General features: G+C 38.5%; 1 protein-coding gene across 5 annotated transcripts in view; it reads left to right on the forward strand.

Moving 5' to 3' along the window:
- UNC80 (unc-80 homolog, NALCN channel complex subunit) overlaps positions 1-14,522 on the forward strand; it is a 175,753-nt gene that overhangs the window by 16,960 nt on the left and 144,271 nt on the right. For all 5 annotated transcript variants that reach the window (XM_081095147.1, XM_081095145.1, XM_081095146.1 and 2 more), the window contains exons 6-7: positions 543-616; positions 2,981-3,117. In XM_081095147.1, coding sequence (XP_080951273.1) covers positions 543-616; positions 2,981-3,117 — 211 coding nt within the window. The remainder of the gene's footprint in view (positions 1-542; positions 617-2,980; positions 3,118-14,522) is intronic.

Here is a 14,522-nt window from a genome sequence, read left to right on the forward strand (position 1 = left end):
GCATTGCCATTTTAGCTAACGATGGAACTGATTTGAATTATGGTACTTCAGGGGCAGCTTATTGTGGTCATGAAAGCACAGATAACCTGAGCTGGAACCTTCATACAAGGGTGCGACCTTGGGCAAGTTAAACTTGCTGTGCTTTTATGTTTTCACCTGTAAAATGGGTCTAATAATATACCATATGCTATTATACGATTACTTTAAGGGTTAAGTAAGTTGATATATAACAATTGTAACAGACTTGGCAGATATTAAGTACTATGTTGATGTTAATTTTTATTGTTTTCAGTATCGCCAACTTTTTAGCACCTTAATCTATTGAGTCAGACTGAATAGATGACCAGATCTAGATTGACAACCTAGAAATGCTAATTTTTGAATTAGTTATTTGATTTTTCTTCCAACATATGTTATTAAATGTCTTCTTTCCAAGGTGATAATGAACTGTAAAAATAGGTATTTTTATTTGAGAATGAAATGAACTTATGAAATAAAATGAACTTATAAAATTTGTGATAGAATTTCTTTCATCTTTGCAGCTAAGAGAAGCTCTCCTATTAACAGTCAGAGTCAGACCTGTGAATCACCAAATCAGGACACAAGTCATGGAGAGGTGAGTTCATTTTTATTAGGAAAAGAAAGGGGGCGGTCATTCCTTGGACACTGTATAGTATGAAGGGTAAGGCATGAGTTCTAGGATGATTCAACTTGGCTTCAGTGCTGGCTCTTCCTCCCTGCATGTGAAACTTTAAACATCCTCACGTTTTATATCTATCGATGTGGAAAGTAATCTTATGCCCTTCTCAGAAGTGTGGGTGGGGTGCTGAAACAAGACAGTGTTCAGCTATTGGTTAGTGTGTGGTAAGCAGCGCTGTATCTCAATGGCTAGCATGTAACATTAAATGTTAGTTATCATTTTTCATCCCACATTAACTAATCATCTTGTTCTAAGTCGTTTATTAAATCCCCTAATATTTGTTAGGCAATCCTCATGTAGGTATGACAGTGCTGTAGCAGGTAGGGAGGAGGGAGTAGAAAAGAGTCACAATATACAGTCCTACCCTTAAGGAAATGAAATGTTTAATGAGGAATCAAGACTAATACAATAAAACAGAATATGCATAATCAATCAAATAGAATTGAATGGAAATTTTTGATGCACTATTTGGTTTGGAAAAGAAAGAAATGAAGGCAAGAGTAGTTCGAAGCTCCTGCCACTAACTTAATCATGTGTGCCAATGACCTGCCTTCACCTCCAATTCAACGTGCACAAAATACAACTTGCTGGCTTCCATCAAAATCGGATCCTTTTTTCAAATGATGGAGCATTACTGCTAGGAGTTTCATCATTCTTTATGCCCTCCAAACTGAAAATTGTGAGGTGCTATTATATCTGTTATTTACTGAGCAATTGTTCAATACAGACACTGTGACTTATATGCTACATTTCATCTCTTCTACCATGTATTTTTTTTTCACTTTTAACATTTTTGAAATTGAGTGTATTTAATGATCTTTGTCCTCTTACAGTCTCCCTGCTGTGTAGCAGTCTTGATATAGTTGTCATTATCGCACAGCATGAATTTGGTCATTTCCAGCATCTGAATTTGCAGAATCAGGATTGGTGGTTTTAGAAGAATATGGCAGAGGGTATAGTGGTGCACTCTTTTACAAAACAACATTCTTGACACAGAAAAAGTCATTCCATGGCAAATCACATATCAACAACTCTGTTTAAATTTCTAAATGTAAAAAAAAAAAATTAGGTATGCCTACACCAAATTAGTTCACTTATATTTTTCTTTTTACAGACACGCTGATGAATATATAATCAAAAGCTATACCTACATAAGTCTGAGATAGCCCCTTTAATAAGTATGCAATGGGAAGTCCTCACTGATAAGAAGTGTCCTGGCTTTTTCCTTAATTGAACATAAAATAATGGTGTATCTTATAACTGATGACATCATAGATAAAATGCATAAATGTCATATTTCATTTTCCTTAATCCTCTCTCTATTTGATTTTTTTGCTGAGAAATCAAATTTTGTTTTCTTTTTTCATTATGGAGCTCAGAGGTGTTCTTTATTCTCTACTACTATCCTCTAAATCCAAGTCCTCATAACTAGAATGAAGCTTGAACCACCTAATTGGATTTCCTACCTCTAGCCTCTCCTGCTTCACATAAATAACAATTAATAATGTCTGACTAATCTTCCTAAGGCATCACTTAGTAACTCACCATTCCACAGAGGCTTATTATATGCCAGGTGTCATTGTTTTGTCATATCCCTTCCTTCTTAGGACCCTATAGTGGATCCATTACCTCAAGACCAAACTCCCTTCCCTAGTTCTCTGTGCTTCTACCACCTGGCATCACCCTTATTAAAAGACCCTGGTTATCCCTTCCATTAATTAAGCACTATGTCCAATATACAGAGCATGCAGTTTTAGCCCCTGAGCCTTTGTTCAGAATAAAGGTCATTGTATCCAACTGGAAAAAAATATAGATTGTGTCCCTACTCTGCTGAATGGTGGAAAAACCTGAACCTTGCACGTCCACTTTCATGTCTAGCTTCTATTTGATTAGCTCTTACTAACCTGTTGCTTGGTTTCAGCCTCATGACTCCATTTGGTCCACCTCAGTGTTGGCATATCTGATGAATTATTGGCTTGTAACTCTTCTCCTGTGGATACCGGATATGGAGGAGAAAAGGGACTAAGTCAAGGGAAAAATGAAATCAAGTATCTAAAAGTATTTTGCTTAATGCTTAGATTGACACCGGTGCTCTCTCCAAGTCCATTTCCACTCTCCGTTAGTTGAAGGCAAAATTCCTTGGTCTATGACTGTAAAAGGAGCTATGCTGCAATGTTTTAAGTTAAAAAAACAACAACAGTGTATGTAATTTGATAGCTGATTCTGGAGGGTATACTTGAGGGGAAAAAAAGATTAATCTTCTATCTCTTCCTCCTAAAGGGCCTCCAGGTGGTCTGTGAAACCTTCCAGTCAGATTCCATCTCCCCCCAGGCCACCATGTCAGGCTGCCACCGAAACTCCTTTGATGGAAGTCTGTCCTCCCAAACTTCCCAGGAGAGAGGTCCATCGCATTCCAGGTACATGATGTTAAGGGCAAAAATGTATCCCCAGTCACCAAAATCAAAACATGCATTTTTGGCTACTTGTATAGTCTCCGTTCCTTAGAATGTGCATATGCATGAGGGATGTATACGCCTGGTCAAGGTATAATGACATTAATAATTCCAGAAGTGTGCTATGAATGGCTCTCACTTAAACAAACTGGAGTGGAAGTGGGAATACATGTCTGAATTAGATAATATGTTTGATATTTAAATACAGAAACGCCAATGATCTATCAAAGGATTATGCTGTGGGGATGTGAAAAGATCTGCTGTAATGTATGAGAATACTTTATACCAGGAGGTCCTGGTATTAAAGTGGGTGCTGCTACAGTATTCACAGGGGATTGAAAAATCTGTTCTTTGTAAACATTCCAGTTCTGCCCCTGTTAGCTTGTGTACATGGTGAATTTGCTTAGAAAATGCCTTCTTAAGTACAAACATTAGTTTACTTCTTCCTACCCTCTGCTGAAATGATGGAAGCCTGGATTCATGAGGTGTGCCTTTGTACCCAACCGGAAGCGCCACCTACTGAGTGAGAGACCCTGAGACCATTTCTATTTCTCCGTTTTCCAAGGAGGCTACTGTCTAGAGCAGTGATGGCAAACCTATGACCCGCGTGTCAGAGGTGACACGCGAACTCATTTTTTTTTGGTTGATTTTTCTTTGTTAAATGGCATTTAAATATATAAAATAAAAATCAAAAATATAAGTCTTTGTTTTACTATGGTTGCAAATATCAAAAAATTTCTATAGGTGACACCGCACCAGAGTTAAGTTAGGGTTTTTCAAAATGCTGACATGCCGAGCTCAAGAGGTTCGCCATCACTGGTCTAGAAGATATTATTTTTTAAAAAAGTATTTTAAAAATAGTTTTATAGCCCAGCCAGGTGTAGCTCAGTGGTTGAGCGTCGACCCAAGAACCAAGAGGTTGCCGGTTCGATTCCTGGTCAGGGCATATGCCCAGGTTGCGAGCTTGATCCCCAGTAGGGGGTGTGCAGGAGGCAGCCAATCAATGATTCTCTCTCATCATTGATGTTTCTATCTCTCTTTCCCTCCCCCTTCCTCTCTGACATCAATAAAAATATATTTAAAAAAAATAGTTTTATATACCACAAAATTCACCCATTTACATGTACATTTTAATGATTTTTTTGCAAATTTACAGAATTGTGTAAATTTCTCACTGATCTCATTTGAGAACATTGCTACCTCCCCAAAATATCCCTGTGCCCATGTTCAGTCACTCCCATTCCCACACCCTACTCTAGATGATTACTTAGTATACTTTATGTCTCTCTATAGTTGCATTTCTGGACATTTCAAATAAATTGAATCATATTTTTGCATCTGGCTTCCTTCATTTAGATAATATTTTAGAGGTTCATTCACATCATAACATATACAAGTAGTACATTGCTTTTTATTTATTTATTTATTTATTTATTTATTTATTTATTTTTTAAATATAGTTTATTGATTTTTTACAGAGAGGAAGGGAGAGGGATAGAACGTTAGAAACATCGATGAGAGAGAAACATCAATCAGCTGCCTCCTGCACACTCCCCACTGGGGATGTGCCCGCAACCAAGGTACATGCCCTTGACCGGAATCGAACCTGGGACCCTTGAGTCTGCAGGCGGATGCTCTATCCACTGAGCCAAACTGGTTAGGGCTACATTGCTTTTTATTGCTGAATAGTATTGTATTGCATAGACATATTTCATTTTGTTTATTCATCAGTTGATAGATATTTGGGTTGTGTTGACTTTTTACCTATTATGAATAATGCTGCTATGAATAATCACATGTAAGTGTTGGGTGGCCATGTTTTCAATTCTGTTGGGTAGATTCCTAGGAATTTCAGTTCTTCTGGGTTGTATGGTAAATTCATGTTTAACTTTTAAAGAAACTGCTAACCAGCTTTTCAAAATGGCTGCACCATCTTATGTTCCCATTAAAAATGAGTGAGTTCATCTTTGCTTTTTATCCTTGTGTTAGAGTGTGCATTCACTCTACAGGGTCTGAAGTGGAAATGATTGTGGTTTTAATTTATGTTTCCCTAATGACAAATAATAATCAGTATATGTTATGTGCTTCTTAGCTATTTGCATGTCCTCTTTAGCAAAATGTCTACTATTCAGATCTTTTGCCTATGTTTCAACTGGGTTGTTTGTCTTCTTACTGGATTGTAAGAGTTCTTATTTTTCTGGATAAAAATCCTTTATAAAAAACAACAACACACAAACACAGATGATTCACAAATATTTCCTCTCAGTATTAGCTTGTTATTTTATTTGGTAATTTTTTTAATGATCAATCTCCTTATGGCACCAAACCAGGCTACATGGGTGCAGTATTGTATAAAGATTTCTTAGAATTGTTGAAAGCATAGAGCCATATATATAATTGCTTTTAAACCAAAAAACCAGTATGTAGTACTTTAAAAAAGTAATATATAGATAGTTACTTATCATCATATCTTCATTTTGAACTTTAAAAGCAAATGAGCTAGTTGAATGATCTTTTGCTGGTTGAGAATGTGAATTTTTTTTACAGCAACTTTAGTTGTGTAAGCAGAGATTGTGTTTATTCACATGATTTACTGCACCAGGTCAATAGTGGTGATGAGCACTTCACGTCATTATTAATGTGGAAGGAACCTGAAGGGTAACCAATCAGATCTGATGCACCAACAACATTTTAACCACTGAAACACTCTCAGCAATGTGTAGGCTTACCTTCCCCCTCTCCTCTCTTGCCGTTTCTTTTTCACATTTATGCTTTACTCTGCTGAGTTATTTAGAGTTCCTTAAATGCTCCATGTTCACTTTCAAATTCTAACTTTGGAACAATCTTTTCCTCATATAATATTGCTTTTTCTTCTTTCATCTAATGATGATCCTTCAGGATGCAACTCAAGAATCAGCCTATTAAAAATATTGTAAGCTCTCCAGTTTGAGCTGTGTTCCTTTTTTATGCAATCTGTAAAGAATGCCTAAAATAAAAGTAATACTATTTGCCTAGTTTCTCCAATTAAAACAGAAGCCCCCTGAGGACAGCAGCAGTAATTCATTCCCCCTCAGAGGAGCAAACATTGTCTGGTCCATACGAATAGACTAAGTAATTATTTTGCACAGGCACCTTCTATGGGTTATGTGTTTTGCATTTTACCAAAGTACATGGTTGCTGCCCATTGAAAGCCTAGATATGTGATTCTGAAATATCTCAGGCAAGATGATCCTTTGTTAGGATAAACAAAGGAGGTTTATTATCCTTTTCCCTGCCACTATCTACACGCCACTCAAGGTGCAGCTTCAAGGGCACACACTCTCTAGGAAGCCTTTTACGACCCTTCCTCCATAGTCCTTTGTCACTTTCTTAGAACTTCTGTTTATCATATATTTGATTCTGCATGTATTATATTTAGTTATTATGTGCCCATTGCCAAACTAGATTAGAAACCCCTTGAGAAGAGATAGCTTATTTTATTTCTTCAGTGCTCTTTACTAGGAAGCCATTTCTTAATTTTAGCATTATTTCCCATCTGGAGGGGCTGAGAATTCTCAAAATCATTAAGTCCCAGCTCATTAGTCTTTAACGGGTCTTTGTTTAGTTCATGTATCTTCTTTCTCAACTTGATAAGTAGCAAGAAGAAATCACAAAACACTTTCAACCCTTTCTCTGGAAATCTCCTTAGTTAGATCACCGAGTTTGTTAAACACATTTCTTTAACTGGGCTTTTAAGACTCTGCGTCCCAGCTCACTGCACTGCTGGCCAGATGCTCTTCCCCAGCTGGGTCTCTCCATAGGGCTGCTCATGACACAGCTGGCTTTCCCAAAAACACAGTATCCCAGAAAGAGAAGGAGCAACCAAGATAAATGCTTTAGTGTCTTTTATAACCTAATACCCAAGGAGACATACCATCACTTCTGCTATATTCCATGGCCTGCTCCAACCAACCCTGGTAAAGAGTGAGAGGGGAGTATATGAAGGTGTGACTACCAAGAGGCAGGGATCATTGGTATTTTGGAGGCTGGCTGCAACCAAAAGTAATGATGATGTCACTATCATTTTATATATGATAATTATTATGACTATTTCTATACATGTTCCTATTAGGTATAGAGTATCCTCATATTACTCCTTTACTAATTCTGTCCTACACAAATTCCAAAATGTTTTATGCATAAGGAATTTCTCACCTCAAATTCTATGCTTCTGTCTGACTTTTAAAAATTATTAAAAACAATATCAGGGTGAAATCTTGAGGTCATAGAATATCCAGGAGCCTATATGTCTTACATTATTTTTCTCAACCATAGTAAGCAGTGGAAGTTTGCAAATACAAATAGCACATCACATTTTTTTTTCTTTGACAAAATTAAGTGTTAATGGCTCCAATCTGATTTGGCTATAAAGGCAAAGGCTACTATAATGTCCAAGGTTTCCACTTCCTGGAAGGACACTGTTTTTTCTCACCTGTGATATTGTTGAACATCTACATATATATGCATTGTTTGACACACATATGCACTCAGTCACCCACAGCACATGTATGTGTGAATTATATGTAAATTGGTGACACTTTAGAAGAATGAATTAGGCCTTTTCCCTGCCTAGCAGCAGTGATTGGTTGCCAGGGAAACGATGCCCAAGGTAGACCTTTCAGAAAATGCTAATGTTAATATATCTTAGTTGGAAGAGTTCATGTATTAATCCGAAATGAAAAGAACTTTAATAACAAAGCAATGAAAATATCCTAGGAATAAAAGCTGTCTGCTTGTATCAAACAAATCCAATTTATTATCTCTTTTACTCCAACCTTGACTGAACTGAATAGCACTCTTCCCTGAACTCAGCAATCAGTGAACAGGTAGCCAGTTTGTTAAAATTAATATGAGATTTCATCTTTAATTAGCATATGCATAGACTTAATTTCTGCTTCATTAAATACTGCACAGGGTCAAGACTGATTTCCAGAGTTCTCTGACTCCATAGATTATTTCTGGAATGCTTTTCTGCTTTGGATGACCTCTACCAGCATCTCCAACCCAAGTTACTAATAACTTAGCTTCCTGAAGCCACAATTAGTTGGAAAATAGATTAAAGCAATACTTGTCTTCTCAACAGTCTTTTTTTTTTTTTTTTTGGTCACAATGTGTTATTTATTCTATGCATATAAAAAATATATGTTAATTATAGCCTATAATGATTTAAAAGATATAAAATATTTATTTGAAAATAAAAATCATCCATGAGGTCGTTAGATAGATACAAACATTATTAATTTTTTCTATGTACTCCTCTTTATTATTTTTACATATACCATTTAGAATAAAAGTTTCAAAAAATTTTTATTTTTCATTTTTTTCTACAAAGTCACTTATACAATCATAGGATATTAGAGTTGGAAAGAACATTTCTACCATATCATACACTAAACTGTCCCCATACCATCTTCATCCAGTTTTTTTAATTAATTTTTTTATTTTTTAAATTCTTACCTGAGGATATTTTTTTCCATTGATATCTAGAGAAAGAGTGGAAGAGAGAGAGGAGAGAGAGAGAGAGAAACATCGATGTGAGAGAGATTCATCCATTGGTTGCCTCCCGTACGCCCCCATCTGGGCTGGAAAACCTGCAACCAAGGTATGTGCCCTTGACTGAGAATTGAACCTGCAAACCTTTGGTCCACAGGCCAGCTCTCTAATTACTGAGCTTCTTTATCTAGTTTTGTATTTTTTCCCCTCGAAAGTTTATTAGATAGATGGTTAATGTTAACGAAAATGACTTTTTAGTAGTGAAACATTAACTACTTCTGATAATGCTATCTTAAATTATATAAAAATATTTATTGATCATCTTTGCTTTTTATTGATTACTCACTCCAGTATATCTCATTCTTTAAGCAAAATAAACTAGTGTTTGAATAACAACCAATATGAAGGTTATAAATATTTGCTACAGAATACCCTTTTATATTCATTGTTGTTTCAAATGGAGTCTCTTTAAATATTAAGCAATTGAAATGTAAATTTACTTACAAATTTTAATTATTGAAGTTACTGACATGTTTTTAATGTCGATTATAGCTTTATATCGGTGAAGCCTTGCTATTGTGAAGTTCACCATCACTGAACCGACATACTCTGTTAGGAAGTAGTGAATGACTATGGGACTCAACTGCACAGTTAGAATTACTTACACTCAAATAAATTTTGCTTGTAGAGAAAGTCAGAAATATAATCAGCTGGCACCCTCGGGACAAAACTGCCAACATATCATTCCAGTTAGTGTTTCCATATAGGAATTGTTTTGGATGTTGGTTTCAAAGTACAAAGCCCAAGCTTTACATGGTTGTTTTTTTTAGAGCAATTGTCCTCTAATCTTATTAAGATTATTTATTTTCATTACTTGGAGATGTTGTTTGCAATAAAGATTTCTGGGTTCTATCCTCAGCAATTCTGGTAAGTCGGAGTCTGCATTTTGAACAGCTTTTGTCCTCCCTATCCCCCTTGTAATTCTCATGGAAGTAGTCCATTGGCATCTCATTATATGGAACACTGCCCTAGGGATTTAATAAAATTTATGCAACTCCCTAATCTAAATTACTAACTAGAAATGTTTGGGGACACAGAGGTGTAGGGCAGAAAGTAAAAGGGTAAAGACATCCAATACAATGGGGGATAGATAAATAATTCTGTTGAACAGCTTCTTAGTCCAGAAAACAAGAGTTTTCACAGGCTCTTACAATAAGTCAGATGATTGCCACAAATCCTGGAAGAACCTAAAATCACCCAGCTGGTAGCCAGCCAACCTCATACTTTGTCTTTCTTTATAAAGTCAAGAGTATATTTCTGGAAAAAAAAAATCCCATTATTCTAGGTATAAAGGATAGGCTGAGAGGAGTGGGCTAGTCCATGTATTTTTAAACATGGGATGGGGTGGGAGGGAAGAGTGGTAAAGGCCTCTTTAAAGAAAAACAACAACTGGTAGAAATGAGAAACAAGGTTATTTTCCATCAAACTGGGCTTCAGGATATAATCAGTCAGGACACAGGTCACACTTGGGTAATTTGTGAAGCGATCAAAATAGGTTGTGTCATGGGCAAGGGCATCCCTGAAAGGAGCCACTCACACACATTTGTGTCTTTTCACAATGCCAGGTTTATTAGGGGAAACCTCCCCAATAAGCCAATAGAGTCACCCGCAGGTTATACACAGAGGAAGAGGAGCCTCCCTGATAGAAGTGAGCAGAATGAACCTCCAGCACAAAGCCTCAGTCAGGGGGGTATTCACAGATGGAAAGGTGGACATTGGCCTCAAGTGTGGCAGCTGTAGTGGCAGATCTTGTCCAGTGGAGTGGAAGTCCAGCAGAGCTCTGAGCATGCCCCATGGTATGGCCAAGCTTAAGCGTTGGATGGTTAAAGCTTTGAGTTTTTATAGCTCTTCACAAGGGGTGAAGGTCCCATTCTGTCGATGTCCAGATAGAGTCCTTATCCATGTGTCCAGACTTGTGCTTTCGGGTGTTCAGATCCCTCCTAGGAGCATTACTGTTACACCCCATTGCCTTAGTCTTGACATAGCACTTGACCTAATTGCCATGGCTGACAGTGACTCCATATTGGACTGTCAAAGGTGTCCAGAAAGTCTGTCCTGCTCTTGCTCTGTTCAGGTGGTTTACAAAGGTTTGGGCAGGATGTAGGGAAACCACAAGAGCTAGTGCAGTTCTCTAGGGATCATGGATGGGGCCAGCAGGAGGCCTAGGAGTTCAAGGCCTGAAGAGACAGAGGAAGGGAGCAGTTGTGAAGAACTCTATCGAGGGAATGATTAACAAGAGCTGCAACCATCAGTAGTCACAGTTCTTGTTGGCCCTAGATCACAGTGCCGGCCCTAGATCACAGTGCCATCCCTAGGCAAATCTCTGGGAGGGAGGAGCCTTCTGAAAGAAATCCTGGCCCTTCTGCCTTCCCGTCTCCTGGGAGCCTCCTCTTGCCAGATTCAACCAGGAGCCAGAGACTCCTGCGTAGAGTCCTATGAACCAATCTTCCAGGACAGCAAGGTAGTGAAGGTAGAGTGAATGGGGTCACGGAGTGGGGGTTGGAGGCAAATGAAAAATATCCTGCCCAGGATAGAAACCTTAATTTTGATTCTAACCTTTATGCTTCTTATGAAAACTCAGCAACTCACAAAATTCTGAGACTCAGCCTTTTTATTAAAATGATTTCATAATAAAAAGTTAGATAATAAATACTGTGGAAAAGCAGGCATAGCACATCATCCAGTGCTATGGGTGGGAAATTTTGACAAATTTGTGTAAAACTATATGTATATTAAATTCAATATGATAATTTGTATCTTATTAGTATATTTATTTGGTGATTATTTTTATGATTGCCATTTTTATTTATATCTTCCATATTATTTGGGGCGGTTTATTTACTCTGCTTTTCATGAGTTTTTTTTCTTTTATTCTCTGCCTATTAATTGATTAATGAGCTTTCTCCAATCTCCATTTGTCTTTTATTGGAAGAAAACTTTCTATTTTTATTAAATGGTTACCATGGAAAGTGTAGCATATTTACTTGTCTATTGAAAAGCAGAACTAAATAGAACCCCAATGCTTCAGCTCCAATCACTCTCTGCCTTATTATATGTTGTATACAGCCGTGAAACCATCTCCACAGTCAAATAGATCTATCCTTCACCCTCCAAAAGTTTGCTAGTGCCTCTTTGTAATTTTCCCCTTCCTTATTGTTAGGTCCTTGCCGAAAGGAGCCAGGCCAAGAGACGTTGTGAGAGTTTAAGAAATGTTATTACATTCTCTCACAGTGGACTGAGACCGGTGTGTCAGTGTCAGCCCTGTGGGGGTGGTTAGGTTCTCTTCTATAGGGTAGAAGTACGCAATATAGGGTCAGGGGGAATGCATGAGTCAGTCAAGGGAAGAGAGTGCAGAGGGTGGTCAAGCAAAGGGGAATTCATCTTATCTTGCTTCTGCAGGTGCCAGCCATCTGCTCCAAGCTATGGGAAGAGGCTTATAACAATACTGGAGGCCCGGTGCATGAATTCGTGCACCAGTGGGGTCCCTTGGCCTGGCCTGGGAATTGGGCCGAAACCAGCTCTTTGGCATCTCCAGAGGGGTCCCAAATTGTGAGAGGCGCAGGCAGGCCGATGGACCCTACCAGTGCATGATAGGGGTTGGGGAGGTATGTGGGAGGTTGGCCAGCCTGGGAGGGACCACAGGAGGGCTCCAGGGTGTGTCCGGCCCATCTCACTTAGTCCCAATCGGCCAGACCCCAGCAGCAACCTAACATGCCAGAGTGTCTGCCCCCTGGTGGTTAGTGCACGTCATAGCAACTGGTCAACCAGTTGACTGTCTGCCCCCTGGTGGTTAGCGCACATCATAGCGAGCGGTTGAGTGGCCTTAGCATATCATTAGCTTGTTATGCTTTGATTGGTTGAACAGATGACCAGATGACCAGACACTTAGCATATTTGGCTTTTATTATATAGGATATAAACTGAGTGGCCAGATTATTATGACCACCTGACTTTTGTAGGCAAATTAGCTATAATTTCACACTGAAGTTGCTAGAGGGCCAGATAATTATAAATGTGTGAATAGCACAACATACCTAAGTATCATTGCTGATCAGGTTCATCTTATCATGTTGATGGTGTATCCCAATGGAGATGACTTCTTCCAACAAGACAATGCGCCATGCCTCGGTGCTCGTATTGTGCAGGAGTGGTTTCAAGAAGATGAGGGAGACTTTACCTTGCTTAGGTGGCCCCCACAATTACCAGATCTCAATCCAATTGAGCATTTGTGGGACGAAGTTAAAAGAGCCATCAGGCAGCTGGTTCCACAACCATCAAATCTCACAGAACTGGACAGTGCTTTTCATCAGGCATGGTGTCAGATTCCTCGCATCACCTTTCAACATCTCATGGAGTCAATCCAAGAAGAATCGCCACAGTATTGAAGGCAAAAGATGGCCCAAGGAAGTACTGATGGGGTGGTCATAATAATCTGGCCGGTCATAGTAATCTGGCCACTCAGAGTATTTTAGAAAACATTTCCAAGCAGGAGAGATTAAGGGTAGTTCATCGTAACACTTACTTACTCTTTCCCTATCCACTGGCAACCACTGATATGCTTTCTGTCACATAAATTAATTTGAATTTTTAAAAAATTTTATATAAATTAAAACATACTCTTTTTGGGGGGGCAGCTTTTTAAAGTCAGCATAATTATTGTATATATCAATAGTTCTCTGTCTTTTATTGCTCAGTAGTAGTCCCGTGAATTAGATGTGTCAGTTTGTTTATCCATTTGATGCAGGCATCCTGAGTCAGGGACAGGAGGGTCCCAGATCCACTGTGGATTCTTGACCTTACACAAGAAGGAGTTCAAATGTGAGCCAGCATATGGTTTAAAGTGAAAGTGAGTTTATTAGTGAAGCAGTGAGACAAAGAACAGGCTACTCCATAGAAAGAGCAGCCTCCCTTAAGCAGAATTTACTTCCTTTATTGAGGTTCATTTAATTGGGAATTCAGTAAGGGGGAGGAATATTCAGGATTTTCCTGGGAAAGGAGTAGAGATTTCTCAGAGGAGCTGTGTAGGCCTTTTTGTGTCTGGATAGAGGCTTTCCATTTCCATCATGGTGGCATGGGGTGTGTTGTTTACCACACTGATGTATTATAGTGAAGCAAGGGGGTTACCTTTAGGTGAAATGAGTAGCCACGTGGGGATCCAGCTGCTCTCTGCCTGTTACAAGCCATATTTCTGGTGGGTATGTGGTCTTACTTCTTGACAGTTCCTGTAGCTTTTATGGTTTGTGTTTATTCTGCCACATATTCACCTGTTGATGGACATTTGTGTTGTTTTAAATTTGAGGCCATTAGATTGTTATAAAGTTCTTTTCTGTTCAATGTTTATAAAAAATTTTGCCAAGCCCTAGCCAGTTTGGCTCAATGGATAGAGCCTGTGGACTGAAGGGTCCTGGGTTTGATTCCAGTCAAGGGCACATGCCTGGGTTGCGGGCTCGATCCCCGGGCGGGGGGGGGGGGTGGGGGGGGTGGAGGGTGGAGGCGGGGGGGAGGAGGGGGGAGCAGTGTGTGCAGGAGACAGCCGATCAATGATTCTCTCTCATCACTGATGTTTCTCTCTCTCCTCCCTTCCTCTCTGAAATCAATAAAAAACATATTTTAAAAAAAAATAGCCAAAATGTTTTTCTAGTACTGTTAGGGTTTCATATTTTTACATTTAAATCTTAATCTACCTTGATTTTATTTGGGGAATAAAATATGCTAATTAAGATGGGCCTAATTAAATTTTTCTCAGAAGTGTATTATGATAATATTATATATTTTAT

The sequence above is a fragment of the Myotis nattereri genome, assembly GCF_964212035.1.
Source record: "Myotis nattereri genome assembly, chromosome: 7".
In the NCBI taxonomy this organism is placed as follows: domain Eukaryota; kingdom Metazoa; phylum Chordata; class Mammalia; order Chiroptera; family Vespertilionidae; genus Myotis; species Myotis nattereri.